At 53.8% G+C, this 21,976-nt stretch overlaps 1 protein-coding gene across 1 annotated transcript; it reads right to left on the bottom strand.

Moving 5' to 3' along the window:
• Positions 1-323: 323 nt before the first annotated feature.
• Positions 324-21,106, bottom strand: NT5C1A (5'-nucleotidase, cytosolic IA). Its single transcript, XM_046663473.1, has 6 exons — positions 20,923-21,106; positions 14,021-14,188; positions 13,429-13,558; positions 11,873-11,995; positions 9,610-9,794; positions 324-7,959 (listed from the first exon to the last, which is right to left on the bottom strand). Exons 1-6 carry the CDS (start codon positions 21,046-21,048, stop codon positions 7,594-7,596), a joined length of 1,098 nt encoding a protein of 365 aa, XP_046519429.1. The 5' UTR covers positions 21,049-21,106; the 3' UTR covers positions 324-7,593.
• Between the last annotated feature and the right edge of the window lie 870 nt (positions 21,107-21,976).

Raw genomic sequence — 21,976 nt, 5'->3', positions numbered from 1 at the left:
TCTCTCATCCTTTCTTAGCTTCTCTTCTTCCTCCCCCCCCCTGCCCCACCCCCCGCTTGGTAGTTCCAGATGGGGACATTGAGTCCATGCCAAGAGCACTGCTGGGGGAAGATTGCCTTCTGATGGGCTCAGGCTTCCGTCCATGGCAGAATCTCCCCTCGGGGTGGTCTTCATGTGGAGGGAGTGGGTCTACAGAGAGACCCTCGCAGCCATCAGGGAACTGATCCCAGGCCTGTTCACTACACGCGTCCCCATTAGCATTTCTTGAGGGGACCCTTAGCCAGTGTGTGATTACAACTGTGAGAGGGGGAAACACAACAGTATAAGTTTATTTTAAAAGTCTTCTTTTATTTGAATGGCTTTTAAGAAGCAGAGGCCCATGTTGCAAAATTAAGTTAGAGGACAAGCATGGGGAGTGAGAGGGATCCACACTGACAAGCACGCAGCACCCTTTTGTCCTGTGACTGGGTAAATGCTGCAGAGCCAGACAGAGCTGGGGCCTGGGGAGGGCTGAGAGCAGCCCAGGGAGGGGCAAAGCCAGGAAAAGCAGGAGCAGTCTTATCCTCGGGGCAGGGCGAGGATAGTCACGCAAATGAAGAAACACATGCTCCGATGGTTTAAGGAGGCACTTAGAAGATGTACCATCAAAAACAACCCAAGGAGGTCAGGTTATATGGAAGACCGGGCAGTCCATGTTTGCAAAAGATAAAAGTAGAGCTTTCATAAAGCAAATGGTATAAAACAGCGCTTCTGACAGGTAGATACAAGCACATCATGTGTAGAGGCTTCATTTCAAATCTTGTCCTAAATTGGAGGTACTGAGATACTTTTAAGTAGAAACCGGAAGTTAAGGATGTGTGTGCTATTAATTAATAAAGAAGTTCGATGTACACAGTTTAAAACACACAAGGGATGGACTAGGTTATCTCTAAGGTCTCTTAAAGATCCCAAACTCTGTGAGTCTGAGGGTAATATTCTTACACTCTCAGTTACTCGGTTCTGAAAAACCCAGTTCCCTGGACCTGGGCCAGTGGGTGCAGACTGGAGACCCGAGGGCTGGATTTAGCCTGCAAGATGTGTTTTATTTGGCCTGCGCAGTGTTTTCTAAACTCAAAACAGTTGCCAACATTTAGAAGTCCAGATTTCTAGCTTCCCTTGAAAAATGGGGTGGAAGACCCAGCAACACCAGGCTGCATGCCCACATGGCAGCACCCGTGTCAGACGACAGAGTGTTTTCACCGAAGACCCCGCCTAATCCTCTTCGCTCCTTTCTGTTTCCTGCCTGGCCCTTGGGGGCATCAGGGTTTGTGACTTGGCCCTGGCATCCAGTGTGTGGTGACTTCATGATTTTCTGCTTGGTGGCAGCTACAAGCCTAGCCTTGAGGCCTTTACCCTAATTCTGTGGCAGACCCATCTCCACAGTTGGCCCATGAAGGTGTATTCACCCCCAGGCCAGGAGCGTGGGAGTCAGTGACCCCAGTCCCCAGAACTTTGGTTAGTCTTACAGGGGCCTCTCACTTTGCAAAGATGAGTAACTGAAAAGCTGCCAGCCATATTTCACTTTCATAAATTGAATCCCAAAGGTCTCTGGGGGATGGCCCAGCAGGGAGAGAATTCCTCATCAAAGCCAAGCATAAGTCACTTCTGGGCCAGACTAGAACACCCAAGCAGAGGAAGGAATCCCAGTTTAGGCTGGGCTGGGCCAGGGGGGCAGGGAAGAAGGCAGTTTTTCTAGCCATGGCCATGAGATGACCAGGGCAGCTGGGAACAATTGGCTGGTTTTACACTTTATGTCATAGTTAGTGTGAATGGCTCCATCTGAATTTGTGCAGTGCACAATCTGCCCAACTATGCATGTTGGCCTTGGACTTTCAGAGGAAGGGAAGAAACAAGTAGAGATGGTGAAGCAGGTACAGCCAAAAGGGTTGTCCTAGCACAGATTTTACCACTTCCTTCCCAAAGCTGCAAGGATTAGGGGCGGGAGGCAGAGGGTTAGGACCAAGACCTTGTTGGCCAGAGGCTAGAAACTGGAGAGAAAGACAAGAAGCCTGGCCTCAGCAGCCCCCGCCCTGAGCATGTGCTAATGCCCATGAGATGATGGGAATAGCCAGAACTAGTCCCAAGAAGCAGGGCTGGCCATCAATATGTGGAACTCAGGATGCTCAGTTAGCAGAGATAACCATCTTGTACACTCACACTCACACACACACACACAGAGTTGTCAGCAGAGATTTCTGACTCGTTACACACACCCACATAAACATGCACACATGCAGTTTTTATCCTGTTGCACACACTCACAGGGGTGTGTCCATACACACAATCACAGTGGTTGTTGGTAAGAGCAATCAGCTTCTCACACAGGTATTTTTAACAAACATTTTCAGAGCCCTTCAAGTCCTTTTTGGCTTAGCTAGCTGCAGGAGTCCAGCACTGCACCAAGTAACATGGCAGGAGAGAAAAATAAACCAGTGAATGAAACCAGCGAGGCCAGAGGCTGAGAGTGGGCCTGCAGTGCCACCTACTGGCAGGAGGGGGTTTTTACTTTGCTCAAAGACTGGGTGAAACCCAGGACAGTTCCTCACGCACCCCTTCTCAGGAAGCCACCAACTACAGGATGCTATTCTCCCTCTTCTTTATGTTCTGTCCGAGTCGGGTGAGACCCTGGCATCCTCAGAGTCGCACCACAGCATCAGAGAATGAACATTCAGGGCCTTGCATGCTCCCTGGAAAGCAATACCCAACACCAGAAAGGACAGCAAAATAGGATTCCATCCCTCATGTAGTGGCTGCCTGGAATGCTGGATTGAGAAGGATTCTGAGGCCAAGTCTAGGCTTAGCGGAGAAGAGTATCATGATGGAACGGCGACATCAACCATGGCGGTAGGTGGGACTGCTTCCGCACTTGCCATTCTTGCAGTGGATCCTGGAACCTTGGTAAATCCCTAGATCTGCAGGGTCCTAGATTTCTCCTGGTCCACAATTCCATCATGAGGCATGTGTGTTTGTTGCTCACACCCTCATACCACAGGAAAACTGCCATTCCATCTTTCACTGGAGTTTTATCTCTTGCTTGATTAGTAACTTCTGCACCGATACAGCGCTCACTGGGACCATTGTCGTGAACAGTTTGTTCTTGCTGCCACAGAGAACATGTGGAGGACTCGTGAGATCTGAGCACTAAAGTCAACACGGGGCACTTCGCTTTATCCAAAACTAATATTTAACCAAGGCCCATCCGTCTACCAGCACTTATCACTCCTCGAGAGGCCCCATGAGGGCAATAACAAGCTGAGAACAACAAAGCCACACTGAGCAGATGCTGCACTGCCAGCTGGGCTCGACCCCAGCCAGGGGTCCTGCTCCCTGCCCCTCACTAATCAGCTTGGGAGGGCACACCCGAGTCAAATTTGTGCATCAACAACATTTCAAATGACAACAGGCCATGGGTCACTTGAAAATAGTCAAAAGTTGAAGTCTTAATCCTCAGACGCCAAGGGTCTGCTGTGTTGGCATCAACTCTGCAATTCTTTGCAGCCCTAACAATGCTTGCAGGTGGGCATGGAGCTCCCACGTGCTGCCCTGTGGGCAACAGAGCCAGCCTCCACCTCCCAATGCTTCGGTGGATGTGAGCTGGTCTCTCCCACTGAGGAGTGGTCCAGGGAGGTTTGCCTTAGCCCAGGGGTCAGCGAACTTTGTCTGTAAAGATAAATCTTTTCAGCTCCGTGCTCTCTGTTGAAACAATCCGACTCTGCTGCTGCAGTGCAAAAGCAGCCGTAGACATCTGCAAACAAACGGGCATGGCTGTGTTTCAACAAAAGTTTCTTTATCAAAACAGGGGGTGGGCCAGGTTTGGCCCAAGGAACCACCGTTTGCCAACCCTGTGTTAGCCCAATGCAGGGTCTTCAGACTGGCCTTCATAGAACTTGGGGGTGTTTGGAGGTACTTCAGGGGGGCTGCAAATGTTTGGCTTTAAATTATTCTTAGCTATTTAGGAAGGTATAACAAAAATGTACACACTCAAGTGTATTAAAATAACATGCAGGAAGTCAACATGTGAACTGACTATCAGGTGAACTCCTTTGCTATGAAGCTTCTATTGCCGCCTCTAAGCAGGTGTACGGGCCATATGGCAAACGGTTGAGCCTGGGTCCCAGCATCAGACAGACACGAGCTTCAGTCCCCGTGCTGCCGCTTCCTAGCTGTGTGACTTTGGACAAGTTACTTCGCCCCTCTAAATCAGTATGGCCGGGGCACCACCAAACAGAGTGGACACTGGCCATCATGCTGGTGCAGCCTCCTGAGGACCCTTTTGCTGGATCATGGGAGGAAGCACTGATCACAGTGGAGGGGTCAGGCCAGCGGAGGCCACTCAGCAGCAATCAGGGGCTTAGGCAGCGTGATTTGCCAACGGTTACAGAGGTATTTCAATATTTTAAGCACCAGTTTGCCTGGACTGGTGCACACTGGTTGAATATCATTATAATGCCAGACCATTTTGGATTTGAACTTCTTGCTGGTTTTGAATTCTTCTGGCGTTTTCTGCTGCACTCCCACCCTTCCTATTGGGCTCTCAGGAAGGGGAGGGGGCTGTTTTGCAGCCCTCTTAGCCGTCTTAGCACGCAGTAACAGGGCTTCTGTTTTTCTGCTAAGTGGCAGTTTCCATTGAGTCTGGGACTTCGTTGGCAGGCATCTCCTGGGAAGTGTTCTGCAGGACTTGCAGAAGCAGTGCTGTTGGCAACAGGGGTCCAGATTTCGGGAGCTGTGGCCCCTCTGCCCAGGGCTGCAGGCCAGAGTTGGGCCTGGGGCTTTGTGCTCACCTGGCTTTTGAATTTGTCTGGTGATGAAATACACGATGCTCCTCGCCCCAGGGCTCCTCCTCCCTGCTTGAAACGATCAAGTGTGTCTGGCAGCTGCCTAAGCCTGGCCCCAGGACTTCTGGCCTTTTATTCCAGCTACTAGAAGCCTTTTTTCCAGGCCTGAGATGCTCATTTATGGTTTCAATAATAGAATTTGGACCCCCAGTGTCTCTCATTGCCCAGGGCTGTCTATTTCTATTAATGGTGGCTTATCTTTCTGCTTCCAGCATCATATTTGCCTGCTTCCTGGGAGACCTAGAAGAATCAGGTGTTGATCACTAGGCTCTGGGGGCAGGACCTCTTGGTTCCCAGGATCCCTGGGGTTTGTCTTAATTAGGTGACATCTGGTGCTGCCTTCATAGCGTATGTGTGGTCATCATAGCCTAATGCCATTCTGTGGACCACCAGCTGGCTGTGTGAGTCCTGAAGGCTCATCCGAGGGGGTCAGGGGGAGGTGGCAGAAGCCCTTACGTGGTTCAGCCAGGATCCGAGGTGACTTGAGTTGAGCTGTCCTTCTCACTTTCTTTTCATTCCTCGAGGCAGTTCTCAGGTCTCACAGTATCTCTTGGCTGGGATGGGGCGCGGGCAGGGGAAGGAGCTCAGAACCAGGCCCTCTGCCCTGAGGTCTCCTCTGTTGGCCAGAAGGATGCTGGCTGTGGATGGAAATGACCTTGCACAAGGACATCTTCATCACCTGCCCTTCCCCTGATCAGGCAGTCAGCCGTGGGCAGTGGGCGTCCGCCCCAGGCACTCAGCACAGCCTTGCCCTTCCTCCCGAGGACCCGCCTCCTGGAGGCCTCCAAGAGGCCCAGCGGGACACGGCTGATAGTGAAAGCCCAGCCCAGCACTTCTGGCCCAAACTGCTGCTCCTTTCAAGAACCACCTCTGTCTTCTCACTTTTTTCTCCTTCCCGGATTATCTTTCTGCAACTACTACCCTGCTCTATAATACCCAGAACCTGTGTCCATTCAGATCCTGGGCTGAGTCCTCAGAAGGACAAAGGTCAGGCTCCAGGTGGCCCTTCCCCCCTTTTCTGCTCTCAAAAGCGTTCCAGCTCTCCTGCACACACCTCCAGGCTCCCCCCGACACTCCCCCACCCCCATGATACCTTTGGCTGTCTTCACAAAGTGCTTGCTCATAGCTAGGATTCCCCCAGGGAGCCGGGCAATCAGCCCCCCACACAGACATCTGCTCACCCCTTCTGGGTCTTCCTGAGGACCAGCCATCGGTGCTCCTGCCCTCCCTCTGGAGAGAGCTAGGCTGGTCAGCAAAGGAGGAGGCTGACTCATCAAGCAGTGACAGTTCTCCCCTAGAAGTGGTGACGAAGGGGCTCCTGCTGGGGTGGAGGATTCATCAGTGCACTGCAGGGGGAAGTCACCTTATCCTGGAGTCCCTTGCACAGCATCCCAGTGACGGAGAGCTCATTATCTCCATGCACGATCCCATGGCTGGAGAATCTTGCCATCGCACATTTCAGCTCCTTCCTCTCTAACTGATCACTGCCCCAGACCAGACCTCCCCACATCGCCCCAGACAGGCCTTCCCTCGGGCTCAGCCTGGACAACGTACGTCACTGCAGCCACTGAACTTTCTTCCCTTTCATTTGGGCCCACAACAGTAAACCCTGATACTCTTCCTCTTTCCCTATTGGCAGAGATGCTTGGCAGCACAGCAAGAGGCAATAATTGGGGAAGTGAGGGCTGAGGTGAGGGGGTTGGCAGGCAGGAACAACTGAACTTTGGCTAAGGGAAAGGCAAAGAAAGCACTGAGCCCATTGCCGCTAGAGCTCCTCCCCAGGAAGAGCCTGCAGCACCCCCTGCTGGCTGGAGGAGAGTTTGCGTGCAGGGGAAATTCACCCCCAGGCTCCTCTCACGAACCCTGCATCTGGCGGCTGACCCCTTGATGGCTCAGATTCGAGGATCACAGGAAGCAGATAAGTCTTTTCCAGTGGTTTCCAAACGTATAAAACTGTAGGTAGGATTGCTATGGGACGGTTTGCATTTTGCCCATATAACAAAGGCCTCCGGACTAAGGTGCCCTTGGGGGCTGAAATATCCTGTTATATCCTGAAGCAAGCTGGGTATCCCAGCATGGGACTGGAGCAGCCCAGAAGAAGGGCCGCCTTTTCGTAATTCATTCTAGAGACAGCGTTCTTCTGTAATTTGCACAAAGGTGCCGTCTATACCAGCAGCAGCCCTGGCACAGAATGCTTCCTTCAAAGAGGGCAATCTTATAAAACCAAGCTTCTAAGGGTAAAGGAGAGTTTGAAAACCACCTAAAAGATGGGGAAACTGAAGCCCACGAATGGAAGGGACTTACTCAAAATCATGCAGTTAATACCAGGATGGAGCTTAGAAGCCACATCCCTTCTCTCTCAAATCAGTGTTCTTTGCACTACATGGAGCTAAATTTCATCCTAAGTCACTGTTGAGGCATCCTGGCTTCTTTGACCTTCCCACCCTCAGTTCCATCAACTTCCCCTTAAATTCAGCAACGCTGCACAGTCTTGCTTTCCTAGCCAGGATCATGGCACAGTGTCAGCCCAAAAGGAGGGCTGGTAAGAATGCTGGGCCAGTCTGCATAGTTTCCTACAAGTACAGCACTCACAGGGACGAGGGCAGACATGCGGAAGGGCAGAATGGTGAGGAATTAGGAGGGGCCACTGTGTGACTCGTTGAAGAATGACAGGGAGCTGAGCCTGGAGCAATGCAGGTCAGTGAAGCTGGGGGCTCAGCTACTGTGCAGATGGGGCCTCATTTGGAGGTGCAGTCCGCCGGGGTGTCTGTGCCACGCCATACGGTACATGGGCGGCTACTGTACCCATCTCCTGAGCCCCAGCCACGTGGAACATCTGGTCGTCAAAGAAGATGTGTGGGCGGATCTTCTCGAGGAGGGGGCCCTTGGGTGCTCCCGCAAGGAACAGGGCCTCATCCGTCTCCAGGCCCCAGCTGCGCAGGGTCTTGAGAGCCCGGGCCCCGGAACTGGCTGCACTGCGTGCCGTTACCAAGTAGGTGCGGATCGGGCACTCCAGGCGCAGGCCCTTGGAGTAGAACTTCTTCTGCAGCCTCCCCAGCGCCTCCAGAAAGCCCTTTAAGGGGCCCTATGAGAAGGCAAGGGAACACTGTGAGCTCATTCCCTTCCCAAACATTTGCCCCCTCTCCAGCTGGGCTCCTACTTAAAGCACTAGCATCTTGCTGTTAGGCGAAGGAGAGCTTCTCGGGATCCCTAAATCTCTCACTTCTGCTCTGCCTGCTCAGGCCACTGTGTGCATCGACAGGACCGTAGGTACCTATGTCAGTCTGGGTGTTGGTACTGCTGGGGCTGGGGATGTCTGTGTCAGGATAACCATACCAGGGAAGCTGTTACTATGTATGTCCATCCATGTGTCCCCAGGTACATGGGTGCCTGCTCTGCAGCTCTGTAAGTGTGGCCTTCTGTGCTCATCAGCAGGGAGGATATTAAAAATACTTAGAAACTATGGCACAGGTACCCTCCAATCAGAATGGACTCTAGCTGCAAACAGCTGGGACAGACAGACCAACGAGTAATTGGCAAAAATCAACCTGCCCCCGGGGTGCGCAGGTGGCCGAGGGTGTCCTGCTCCAGCACTCTAGGGTCAGGGAAAGGATTTACTGTCTACAGTGCCCGGAACAATGAAGCTTAACGAATGAGGACGTGTGAATAAAGAACCAGATGATGAGGAAGAAGAAAACTAACAGCAGCTGGAAACAAGGAAAGATGGGCTTCTCATCTTGGAGACCCCTCGGTCGCTGGGTGACCCGGAGCAAGCAGTGGTCTCTTGGGCCTCTGCCTACCACTTGGTGGGAAAACTGTCCTGCCCTGGATTCCGGAGGATTTTAGAGGAACCACTAACGGAAGTGAAATGAACACTCAGGGGCCACAACGGAAGCCCGCTGAGCTCTTGGAGAGAGGGACTCTGGGATTATTGAGCACCCAGATTTTTGCTAAAAGTACAAATAGCAGCTCCCAGCAGACATGGAGAATCCCAACAGCTGCAACCCCAGGGAGTTTCCACCAAGCTCAAGGGCATATGCTGCTCTCACAGAGACAGAGGGTGAGTGAGGGTCCCTGAGCCCCCCAGCTGAGGGATGGATGGCAGGGAGGAAGGGCTGGGCTGGTGTGGCCCAAAGCAGATGGGCCACCACAGACCGCACACCAGGTGGATCTCCCTGCCTTGGTGAGGGGTACCAGTCCAGCTTCTCCTTTCAACCAGCCAGGGAAACAGGGGCTTCTTGAGAGGATGGCAGCCTACTCAGAGGAGCTGGAGAATCTCAGGGAGGGGATGAGGGTTCCAGAGAGGGGATGGCGCCTTCAGAGAGAGAGGATGAGGCCTTCAGAGAGGAGTGAGGACTTCAGAAAAGGCATAGAGACCTCAGAGAGGGGATGGAGTCTTCAGAGAGGGGATAGGGGCTTAGAGAGAGGATGGGGGCTTCAGGGAGGGGAGCTGTGAAGAAGAGGTAGGGGCTACAGAGAGGGGCTTAGAGAGAGAAAGGGGGCTTCAAAGGGGGAGTTGGACTGCAGTGCTGGGGGCTCAATGAAGGGGTAGAAGCTCAGTGAGGGGAGCCAAGGGTCAGGCGAGAGGGATGAGGGCTGGAGGTTTGGTGAGGGGCCCTGGCTGGATTCTGCGCCAAGCTTGGGGTTTGGTTCTGTGCTTGGAGGTTTCGGCCAAGGGCACGTTCTGGGGAGACACCTTGCTCAACTCAGGGGTTCTGGGGAGTGTGTGCAGCACCTGGGCCAAAGGTTTGTTCTCGTGGGCCTTCTCGTGCTCGAAGAACCTGTCCAGCCCGTGGGCCTTGACGATGCGCTCTGACTCGTCCGAGAAGAGCACCGCGTCCCCATCGAAGGCCACGCGCAGCTGACTCTGGGATACAGCCACGTCTCTGCTGGGGCTGAAGATGGTGGCAGCTGCGATCCCTGGGCAGAGAGAGGCAAGTGTTGTCTGCCTTCCTCGGGCAATAGGGGTCCCCTGGCTCCTGCCTCAGCTGCCTGGGGCCAGGAGACAGCTGTGTCAGGCTACCCTCGCCCCACTTGCCTCACCCAGGACTCAGGGCAAGGCTAGAGAGGGCTAATATTCAGAATATTTAAAAGCTGGCCGATAAGGACGGACTGTGGCTTTTGCTCTGAGTAGGGCTGTGAGGGCCCGGCCTGTGCCAGGGTTTCCTTTTGAGTTGCTGCTTTGTGGGAAGGTCTGGGGGTGTCCGAGGGAACAGGGGGGCACTCAGAAGACTCAAGGCAGGAGCAACTATCAATCAGTATGGAGGAATTTCAATACTTTAATATCTAGTAAGGTCATGCTGGTGTGGACCAGCCAAACGTCAGTCCTGGTTGGAAGGAAGGGTCCCCCAGGCCACTGCTGTCCCAGGAGTTCCTCAGAGGCCCCTGATGCAGACATACAGGGTGGCTGGGGAGGAGCCTTGATCCTCACATGGCCTCAGTTATTCTCTTGCTGTTGATTCCAGCAGGTCCCTCCCCTTCTCTGGACCAAGGTAAAATTCAGGGCGTTTCAGCTCTGTCCAGGGCTGAGATCCCAGGCTGCAGTCTGGGGTGGGGTGGGTGTGGGCACCCTCAGTCTACCACCACAGTGGTACCCAGGTATGTTCTACTCAGGGCAGCCTGGCCGTGGTTGGCTACAGGAGGCAGTGCTAATTACATTCAACCATGTGCACAGATTCTCTGCAACCCAGGGCTTCTCCGGGGGCTCAAGGATGCCTCCCGGGAACCCAGGCTTCAGACTAGGGCTGCAGTGGACAACAGAGAGCCAGTGTTAGGAGGCTGGGGACCGGGCAGCTGGCCCAGTCCCTTCCCTATTCTCCATCTCTCCAAAGGCTACTTCAGCCCTGCCCTTTGGGAATCTAGGGTCACAGGGGCTGGGCATAGGCAGAGCTTTGGGAGGAGCGAGCAGTGCCAGCCCCACAGCAATTTCACCAGCCTGAGGATGCTATAAGTAGGATCAGGCCCTGGGCATCAGGCCAGGCACCTTCTCAGCTCTGCCAATACCAGAGCCAAAATGAACCAGAATCACCCCCACCTTGGGCAGGGCCTCCCTCCTGACTGTCCTCTGCTCCCTAGCCTGAGCTCAAATTACACGTATATAGAGGCACACATGCAGGCCAGTGCCAAGGCCCCAACCAGAGGATGTGACACCTGTCTAAGGAAATGGCTTCTGGTCCCTGGTCAAAGAAAGTCTCTTGGAGCCCCAAGCAGATCAGAGGAGTGAGGCATCAGTGAGGAGAGAGGCCAGGCTTCCAGGCAGGAGACAGCGTGAAAGAGGAAGGGAAAATGAATACATTGCTGGTTGATAAAGAAAGCTGCCAGTAGCGTTCAGCCTGAGGGGCCGTCTTGGGCAGTGGGGCAGTCCTTCCTCCTCTGTGGGCCTGTTTTCTTCCATGTACAATATGGATACACACCCTGTTGGGAGCATTGAGACTATGGATACCACGCAAAGCCGCCCCTTGAAAGAGACACATGGGAGGGAAATTCTCTTCGTCAGTACTTGCCGCTGGGTCTCCTAGACTTGTCTCAACACTGGCCAGCCCAGCTTCTGGAAATGCTAGCTATTTCCCAGACCCCACTGCTCAGGCTGGATTAGATACTGATCTCCTTCCTCACTGGCCCAGAGAGGGGCAGAGGCTGCCCATGGTCACACAGGAATCAGATCTCCTACTGACCTGGAGGATTCTTAGAGGGGAGTAGCTTTCTGAGCTGTAAGGAAGGTTTCCATGGAAACAGAAGATTGGGTGATGTTGCTGAGTAAAAGCATCCTTAACATGGTAGCACAGGAGGTGGGAGAGAGGAACAGATGGGCAATAAGTGGAATAGGTGAGGCCTTATTCTCAGAGTTTACAGAACAGGTCATAGCAACTAAGGAAGGTATGCCCCTTCCAGTTACCATGGCAACCCCTAGCACCTGATCAGAGCTTTAGGACCAGGCCTCCCTCCTCTGGGACCCCTTTGCCAGACTCCCCACGTTCTCCCTCTCCAGTTTGACTCACCTTCATCAATGGCTTCCCGCACTTTTTCCGCATCAGCAGACAGGTAGAGGTTGGTGTGATAGGCCTTGAGGTAGCAGATGGGGCTATTCCCACCTGTCATGCAGAACCTCTCAATGAACAGGTCTGGGGAGGAGGTAGAGAGTACCCAGGTGATGCCGGGGCCAACTCTCAGGGCCTCAGAGTGGTCCCTCCATGTCCAATGGACGCCATCTTGGTTCTGAGTGGTGGTGGGGCAGCAGAGTGATTCTCTGAGTGATTTTAGGCCAGCATTCCCCCTTTCTGAGCCCCTCCATCCCTCATCCATGAAATGGGGGTGATCTCATCTCTGGAGCAACTGCTTGGCTCACAGTAACATCCTCTCATTGGGGAATGACAGTACTACAAAAGGTGGGTCCCCCAGGCATGACTGACCCCCCTGGCCATAGCTGACTGGATCAGGGCAGGCACCTGACCCAGGCTAGGCCAGCCAGATTCTCTCCCAGCCGGGACTGATCGTCACCTAGTACCCATGGCTGCCAGGTTGTAAAATATTTGCTGGTTGGTAAACGGCTGCTGCTCTGAGCCCACTGTTACCCCATCACTACCCCAGCCCCTCATGCAGGACAATCTGCAATGGAAGGAGAAATGGCTGGCACGGGAGCCCCGCAGGACCCTTCTCCAGCACTACAGGTGGCATCTGTCCTGATTACTCAGTGCCTGTGTCACAAGGTGGTTAAATATTTTGAATATCACCCCTCCTCCCAGGAACTTGAGATTAGGATTAAAAATGCCAACTGGCCACTCTTGGTTGCTTAAAACAAGCACTTATAAACTTGTAAATTTTGGCCATATTCAGGAAAAGCAGAGAAACATAGCTTGGGGAGAGAGAGAGAGACACGGGAAAAAGGGAACAGACTTGCTGAGAGAAGCAGAAATAACGGCTCATGTGGCCCAGAGAGAAAAAAGAGCCCAGAAGAAATTTCCAGTACTTGGATCCAGGCCTTTGTGCACCCAATTCTCCTTCATGTCCTGTGGTTCTAAGAGACACCGCTGCGGCCTAATAAGAAATTATTCTCTTCAGCTTCAGCTAGCTCAGGAGGGTCTGTTACTTCCAATCAAGCATTTGAAGAAAGACACAAAGCTCCTTCACTCTGATGACTGCACCTGCTTCTCCCAGCAGCCTTGAGGCCTGTTAGCCCCATTGCAGATAGAGAAACTGAGGCACGGAGGCAGCAAGTGCCCTGCCGGATCACACAGGGAGCGGGGCCTGCGCCACAGTGTGCTGGAGCTGGCTGGAGCCATCTTGCAGGAGCCAAATGTTAAATATTCAGGGATTTTTGGAGCCAGTTAGAGTGTTCAATTGTCGATAGCTTGAAATTAGCCATGGTGGGAATAGTCACACCCTGAAATGGCAATGCTACAATCAGGGTTCTTTTCCTCTTGTTTTGTTTTTTTTTAAAGAGCCAGGCACACCACTGGGCTTGACATTCCAGCCAGTTTACCCGACCCTGCAGAGGTGTGGCCCTGTCCCCAGGCATCTGGTAGGGGTGTCCCATGGCCAGAGCCCCCGTGCTCACCATAGTGGTTGATACTGTTGATGAGACGGACACCCACTTGAGCGTGGTTGTTGGTCACAAGGACGATGTCAAAGACATCCTCGCTATCAGGGTACAGCTCCCGCAGCCGCCTGTTCACAGCCTCCAGAGCCTGGATGGGAGAAGGGACCCTCCAGCTAAGACTCCCAGGAACTGACACCTGGAGTTGGGAGCCAGGGCTGGGGAGGAGGGGTGAGCTGGGACCCAATGCGGGGAGGAGAGGGAGGTCAGGGGCCAGGCTTGGGGTGACATCAGTGGCCATGGACTGTCTCCTCCTAATCTCGCCATTGTACGGGTTGGTTATTGCTCAGGGGTGCCTCACTAAAAGGGGGAGTGACCAAAGTCCAGCCCACATCCCACTCACCCGCGGGTTACCTGGAGTGGGGCTGCATTAGTCCAGAGGATAGGGTGGCCTCTTCTTCCCGCAATGGCTCTGTTCCCTTGCCATGCTGTGCTCCTGTGGGGTGGCATTTGCCCAGAGGGGGCCCCTTTTCCTTACTCAAACACCCATGGGAGTGCTTTTTCCTAATGCCCACAAAGGCACTGTGTGGCGAGTGGCGGAAGGGGCCCTCACCTTCACGAAGGGGAAGGCCGGCCCAGGGCTGAAGGGCTCGTTCTCGTGTTCCAGCTGGTAGCGCACGTACTCCTCCACGCCCTGCTCCGTGTAGATCCGCTGCTCCTCTTCCATGCGGAACAGGGCTCGGGACGACACAGCGATGGTGACTGCATTCTGAGGCTTGGGCTGCAGGGGTGCGGAGGAAAGGCCCTCCCTCAGACTCCCCTGAGGAAGGTCTCATGTGCCAGCCCCTCCGGGTACTGGGGATGGAGAGACGACCCAGGCCCAGCCTCTGCTCTTAGGAGGGTCAGCCTTGGGCTGGGGCAGACCAGGGTCAGGACCCCTCTGTGCAGGACCCAGCTGGGGACTGAGAGACATGATGGCTCTCCACCGAGGAGCACGATCGGACGTGAGGGATATGCCCTCAGGGAGTTTGCAATCTAGTCGGCCATCTGGACGCAATGGGAAAATGAATACAGTGTTTGTAGTCAGAGTATGACTGATGCTCAAGATGATCTCCAGATGGTTTCCATTAGAAAATGAGAGCTCCATGCCCTTAGGAAGAAATGATGCCCAGAAACATGACAATCATGTAAGAAAATTTATCTCCAGCCCAGATCTTTCTCCTGAGCTCCAGGCTCCTATTTCTAACTGCCCCAGTTGACTAACAGACACTCAAGTTCAACGTGCCCAAGGCCGAATTCCCGCTGCCCTCTCCACCCCCAAACCTGATGCCCTCCCTCCTTTCCTCACCTCACTGTTCAGCACCACCATGCGCTCATCACCTAAGCCGGAAGCCCGAAGCCACCTCAAGGCTTCCCTCTCAGCTCCCTACCCCTATCAGTCAATCACCAAACCTGTCCACTCTGCTAGGCTCCATCCAATTCTTTCTCTTTTCCCTACCATAGTCCAGTCCCTCACCATCTCGCGCCCCTCCAATCTGTCACCCATATTGTCACCAGAGGATTTTTTCAAGTTCCGATCTGATCGTGGCACCCCCCTCCAATGGCACCCACTTTTCTCCAGCTCTCTTCAGCAGCCTTGAGTACAGAGTAGGGAGCCCTTCACAACAGACTCCCACCTCTCGCTCCACTCTCACCTTCCCATTACCCTGCTTTGCTCAGTCTGACCTTTCTCATGCCCAAGCACACCTTCCCCTCTTCCTCTGAGCTTTTGCACATGACGTTCCCTTTGCCTGATCTGCTCTTTCCCCGACTCTCCATCCAGCTAATTTCTACCCAACCTTCAGGTCTCAAACTACATGTCACCTCTAGGAAGACTTCCCTCACCCCTAGTGGTGGGCTGGTTACCTCTCCTATGGGTTTCCTTTTTAGTTAAATTTAACACAGTTATAATCACTTATTTAACTATTCCAATTTCTAGACAGAGTTCTAGGGAGGAAGCAGGAACCAGGCTTAAGTTCTAAGGGAGCAGGAACTATGACTATCTTGTTCATCTATTGTCTCTCTAGTGCTTAGAACTGTGCCTAGCACATAGTAGGTGCTCAGTAAAGTCTTAATGCATGCAAACTTTTAAGTAGTATATTTCAATAACAAACAGTATTTGCCATGACAAGTATAACATGAACTAGAAATCAGTGCCCTAATCTGTTCAGATTGCTTGACATATAGTTGGTGCTCAGAGAATTTTTTTTTGGTTGATGCAAATTTGACAATTGCTTACTGGATCTTTGTGCCAGTCCTGTGGGTTCTGCCTGGTACAGACTTGGCTCCCACGCTCAGAGTCACAGATTGGTAGAGGGGAAAGACAGGTAAACACAAATGCAAAAGGGACTGAAATGAGCGACAGAACACAGGCAAAGTCTCCACGACAGGGGCTCTGAGGAGGCGTTTGGAGAGGAGGCATTTCAGCAGATTCCCTTTTTTTTTTTAAGGAAGATTAGCCCTGAGCCAACATCAGCTGCCAATCCTCCTCTTTTTTGCTGAGGAAGACTGGCCCTGAGCTAACTTTCATGCCCATCTTCCTCTACTTTATATGTGGGACGCCTGCCACAGCATGGCTTGACAAGTGGTGCTTAGGTCCGCACCTGGGATCCGAACCAGTGAACCCCGGGCCACCAAAGCAGAACATGCAAACTTAATCACTGCGCCACTGGGCTGGCCCCTCAGTGGATTCTTGAAGGAGGAGGAGGGCACAAGGAAGGTACGAGGAGGTGTGCAGCTACACAGTGCATTCACAAGGGTGAGCAGAGCTCAGGTCATGGGCACGGGTGTGGATGAGCCCAGAAGAGTAGGCAGGTGCTAGATTGCAGAGGGCCTTCCTTAGGGCCCCAGGATGGCCTCAGAGCTCCTTCACCACCTCCAGTGGAATGGGAACAGGAGCAGGCCACCACGGATAGCAGCTGGAGCCTTTACAATCCTTGGGGAGGATGAGAATGTGGGAGACCAATGGATTCACAGACATCTGGAGTCCTACCACATCTCTGTGACCTGGGACCGTGATTCCCACCTTACAGATGAAGACACAGGAGCTCAAGTTGGGGGCAAGACTCATAAATGAACCTCACGTATCAGGAGACCTCTGGCGTCTCCTGACAGCTCTGTGGACACGCACTCAACCCCTGCTTCTCTCTGGAATCAAGCCTGGATCCTAATCAGTTGGTGACATTGAGTGATTACCACATGACAGGCACTGTGCTGGGGACACGGCAGGAAACAATACAAGTGTGATCACTGCCCCCATGGAGCTTAAGCTCTATCCCCAAGGCAGAGATTTGTGCCATCCTATCGAGAGCACTATCTAGTAGACATTTCTGCAGTAATAGAAACAAATGTCCAGTGCTGTCGTGTGGCTACATGTGGCTACGGAGCAACTTGAAATGTGGCTAGTGAGACCGAGGAACTGAATTTTTAATTATATTTAATTTTAATCAATTTCAACTTAAGTAGCTACAAATGGCTAGCGGCTAGTGAAACTTTAGAACCTCAAAGTAGGAATGGAAGACCAGAGAGTTCCCCAAGCTGGTGAGGTAGACTTCAGTTTGCTTTTGACCTTTACCCCAACCAAGATGGCGTATGTGGACTGGAGTGTCAGTGGAAGGCAGTGGCAGGACACGGCCTGTCTTCTGGGGCTCAGCCCAAGTGCCTCTCCCAGGTGCCAACCACCCTCGTGTGTCTGTGTGTCCTTGAGCCAGGTACCTCCCACCCGCCTCGGCTACCGTGAGCCTTCAAGGAAAGAAGGTAAAGTTAAAAGACCTAAGAAAAGGGGTGGCAGAGGGATGGCCAGGGATGGTAAGGCTGGGGTTGGGGGAGTGGGGAGACCCACTCTCATAAACCCAGGAAGCCATCTGGCCTCTAGGACACGAGCTGAGCTTGCCCCACCCCCTGGGCTTACTGCCCCAGGCACAGGCCCATCACCCCTTCAAGGACAGAGAGCCTGCTGCCCTCCCAGCCCCTTCAGGCAGGTTCCCAAGCTGGCTGCTCCAGCCCAGGCAGCCAGCCAAGGTCTCACTCCTCACTTTCAGTCCCACAGTCCCTTCCAGACTACAGCATTCTGCTTCCCCTCTGGCTGATCTGCCCAGACCCCACCCTATCCCACCTCTGGCCATTACAAGAAAAATATTCTGGCTGTATGGGCTCAGGAGTCTCCACTTCCTTCTTTTACAGATGGGGAAATAGGCCCAGAGAGAGGCAGAGTGTTACTCTAGGTTGCACAGCAAAGTCAAGGCAGAGCCAGGATGAGATCCCCAGTCTCTGGCCTCTAGCCTAGCCTCTGTCATCAAAGCAGCCCCTCCAATGTGCCCCTCCTCAATCGCTCCCAGAAGATCCCGCCCCTGCTACTTCAGGCACTTCTCTGGGACACTCCCCCAACACAGCCCTCCCTGTCCAGATTTGAGAGAAATGGTGAGGGGCGCTGTGCCCTCAGACCGAGGTTTCTAAGGGCAGGGTTCTCTTTCTCCTCAGAATGGAGGTCCCCAGAGCAAGACCTTGCCTCCCCACTCAGCCTGCTCTGACACCCGTCATGGAAGGGGGAGTCCAGGGGCCTGGAGGGCAGGAGCTGCTGCAGGAAATATGCATCCCAGCTGGGAGAGACAAGCAGTCTGTCCAGGCTCCAGGTGGAGCGGAAGGAACGGGTGAAGGGGGCTAATCAGAGCCGGGAGAAACCAAGCACTCAGGGACCCTCTGGACCCAGCTGCAGAGAGAGGCCACCCCGTCACATATTGTCAGGTGCACCTAAGGACAGTTCCTCCGGAAATCAGAAAGAAGTCCAGATTCCAGACTGGGAATTGGGTCCGAAAGACCCTTATCCCAGACCAGGGACTCAGCCTGGGAACACTGGGCTCCAGGGAGCCAGGGTCCTGCCAGCTCTGCCTGTCTTCCACGGGGCTGGGGGACAGGGTGGAGGTAGTGGAGGGCCGCCCAGGCCCACCCAGCTTGCCTGAGGAGCTCTCATTTAGGCCAACATGATTCTGCCTGTTGGGCCCAAGATAGAGACATGGCCAGAAGCTGTTATTTCTAGAAGGACTTAGAGGGAGAAGGGCTCCAGAGGAGAGGAGGACAGATAGGTCCGGACTGAGGAAGTCGTCTGACCCCATGAGGTGAGGGCCTCCTATGGGTCTCGGGGGTTAAATATTTCACTCAGGCTCCTGGGAATGAGAGTAAGCCCAGCTCAGGCCCGGATGTGGCCCATGAGGCCCAAAGCCCCCAAAATAGCCTGTGGGAGGAGGGGCTACTACAGGGAGGAGTGGGGGCCAGGAAGCCACCAAGCTCCTTGTCTCCCAGAAAACAGTGAGGGTTGGGGGCTGATGGAGGGGTCATGACCGACAGCTGGGCCTGAGCTCCCAGCTTCCTTAGTGCTTGGAGAGGAAATGGGTTATGAACTCCACTCACCACTCTAGTCTCCAACGTCCATCCCCTCCTCTCCATCCCCCAGGCCATGACAGTACTCCAGCTTCCTCCTCACCAGTCTGCCTGCTGCCAGAAGCATCCTCTCCAGTCCATCCACAACACTACCCCAGAGGGATCTTTTTAAATGAAAATAGGACCACATTAATCCCTTGCTGCAAAATCTGGCAATAGCTCCATAATGGTTTTCATGCTTTTTAAAAAAGTAGGTTGACCTTTTATTCAAATGAAGTCTTGTAATATGTAAAACAGATATTACCATATTTTCCTGGTGTAAATTTATTTTACAAATTCAAATGTTTTTTGCTGTATTTATTATAACATCAACCAATGAAAACAACACAGTTGTTCGGGTGACGACAAATTTGAAACTGGGTAGCAGGATGCCGGAGCAGACTTAAGTTTCATCATCTAGTCAGTATGTTTCTGCGTTTGTTCGTTAATTGCACAGTATTGAGAAAGCCCTGATTCGCACCAATAAGTGCTTGCAAATGGTAAAAGGCTTTTTGTTTTGTTTTGTTTTAAACTGCAAGCCTCAAGAGACTCAGCAACAATTGTCAGCAATCTCAAGATACTCTTTTATTAAATAGAGCACAGGAAAAGCTTTATCCTGAGGTTTGCTAAAACAGAAGAAAACAAAACCAACCTGCCACATAAGTTAATGTGTTAATGGTCTCCAGGGTGCTAAACTGTCCACATAATACATTTGAGTGAGCTGAGTTTTATTATACATTTTTAATTGTTTAAAACATAGTTGGAAGGAGAAAGAAAATAGGTTGGATTCACATGTGTGCAGACCCTCTGAAACATGGGCCTCGGTAGAACCCGGTTTTAAAACCCCTCACCCCACTGAATAAGGTCCAGGCTCTTTACCACGGCGTTCAAGGCCTTCCATGGGTCCGCAGCACCCCTCCAGCTCTTCGCCAAAGATTCTGCATCCTCCCACTCAGGTTCAGAGACATCTCCAGGCCTTTTGGCCATCCTGTTTCCCCCTCCACCTGGGAAACTCCACCTACTCAGGCTTTCAGATCATCTCAAATGCCACCTCTACAAAGCCTTCCTGAGTTGGCAGTCACCCCTCCCCTATGCTCCCACTGCACCATGTAGGAGCACACACCACATCCAGGGTCTCCCTCAGTGCACTGTGGATTCCCGAGGCAGGGACTTAGCCTAATTCATCACTCACTCCCCACTGCTGAGCCGAGCCTAGAGGTGCTACAGGACATGCCTGTTGACAGGGTGGGCCTCGTGGGGAAGGGTCTTTGGAGGGAAGCAGCTGGATGCTTTAAGGTCAGGCTCTTTGGAGGATGCTCTGAGCCACCCTCTGTCCTCTGTTCCCTCCTCAAACTCTGAGATCTGGGCAGCTGGAGTGAGCAAGGCCAGCGGCCAAGAAGAGCATCATGAACTTGTCCGATGGGGGGAGGAACTCTTTCCTCTGTGTGAGTCCCGGAGAGCCGAGACCACCACGGGGATCCCGGGGATATTGAGGCCCACTGCGAGGGGACAGAGCCCGGAGCTGGGGCGCAGAGTCCAGCTTCGGGAGCCGGGAACCAGGGGCACGGAGCACAGATCTCAACGCAGTTCCCTTCCCTTAGGATGCGGGGAGCGCAGCGCCCAAAGCCCAGAGCCTGAACACAGAGGCTCGAGTGTGGAGCCCGGTGCCCATACGTCAGAAACCGGAGCGGCACAGCAAGGAGCCAGAGTCGGGTTACCCGAGTCCGGGGCGCTTCCGCAGATGCCAAGGACCGGCTTTGCCAACAAGTGCTGTCCGCACGCCCCGGGCTGTGGGCGAGGGAATGCGCTCGGCCCCGAGCTCGGCCCTGATGACAGGGTGGGGGAGGGGGATCCTGGCGTGGAACCCGAGCCCCGAAAAAAACACCGGAGCAGAGCTCCCAAAATAAACCCGAGCCGGTGCCAACCGCCGGGCGCATTCTGGAGCTGAGGGGCTGCGTTGCCTCCTGGAGGTGCGCCGCGGGTCCCTCTCCAGGGGGCTTACCACCCCTCCCCCGGCGACCCTTCCGCTGCCCTCCTCCCATACCCATGCCCTGCTTTTACCGATTTGGGTTTCTTCTTGGGCGCGAGGTTGTCGTAGAAAGTCTTGGCTTCCTCCCAGTGCGGGGCCGCGGCAGTCTCTGCCCCCGGCCCGGGCTCGCGGGGCTCCCGGGGCGCCCCGTGTTCCATGCTCCGCCTCTGCCCCGTCTCGGCCGGAGCAGGCGGCGGAGGAGACGCGGAGCTAGCGGCCGGGGCTGCAGAAGGGACGCGCGTCCCGGGCGTGAGAAGGGGGAGGGCAGCGGCCGGGAGTGAGAGCGCCAGCCCCGCGGGAGGGCGTGGTGTTGGGGGGGTGCCGATGGGGTGCTAAACGCGCCCTCTCGGATGCCCGTGTGTCGTTGCTCTTGTATGTGTATTTCGGGACAACTGAGCTCTCCTTCCCCGACCGTTCCACGCACCAAGTAAATGGAGGATTGGCTCTAGGAGGAGGGGGCCTGAAGCGGGGCTTGGGGCTGTTGGGGATACAGGATTGCGGGGATCATGATCTTCGCAGGCTCTCGCAGGCACCAAGAGAGGGGAGACTTGACAACTCTTTTCCCCCAGGATGGTGATTCCCAAAGGAGAAAATAAAAGTTAACCCCCTCTGCCCCCAAAAAAGAGCTAGCCCCCCTCTTTCCGCTCTGATACCAGAACCCTGGGACCCTGAGCGGCATCCCCTTCTCTAGACCCTAGTCCATTCCGTGGACAGGGAGGAGGTGGTGGGTGGACAACTGTGTCCATGAGCAGGAGCCTGCTCCTAGCCGGGCGCACAGCGGACAGCTCTTCCCCACTAAGGCGAAGGGACTGGTGAAGGCTGTGGTGAGACCAGGCTCCTCTCCGCCTGGCGGGTGATCCAGACCGGAGAGCCTCCCAGGGACGCTCAATCCGGATTCTTGCTGGCCCCTTGATGACCAGCAGGGAGCGCTCACTCCCAGGTGCCACCTGCCGAGCTTGGGGTGGTTAGTTACATGCCATGAAGAGACATGCAGGGAGGGGAGAAAAGGAAACTTGCAACCAAAGAATCTTGGACCACTGTCCTGGAGTTCCAGGCATTGTCTCCTTTGGTGCAGATCCTGCGGTG

Source organism: Equus quagga, chromosome 5 (genome assembly GCF_021613505.1).
Source record: "Equus quagga isolate Etosha38 chromosome 5, UCLA_HA_Equagga_1.0, whole genome shotgun sequence".
Lineage (NCBI taxonomy): Eukaryota > Metazoa > Chordata > Mammalia > Perissodactyla > Equidae > Equus > Equus quagga.
This window is presented reverse-complemented; position numbering and strand designations above follow the sequence as displayed.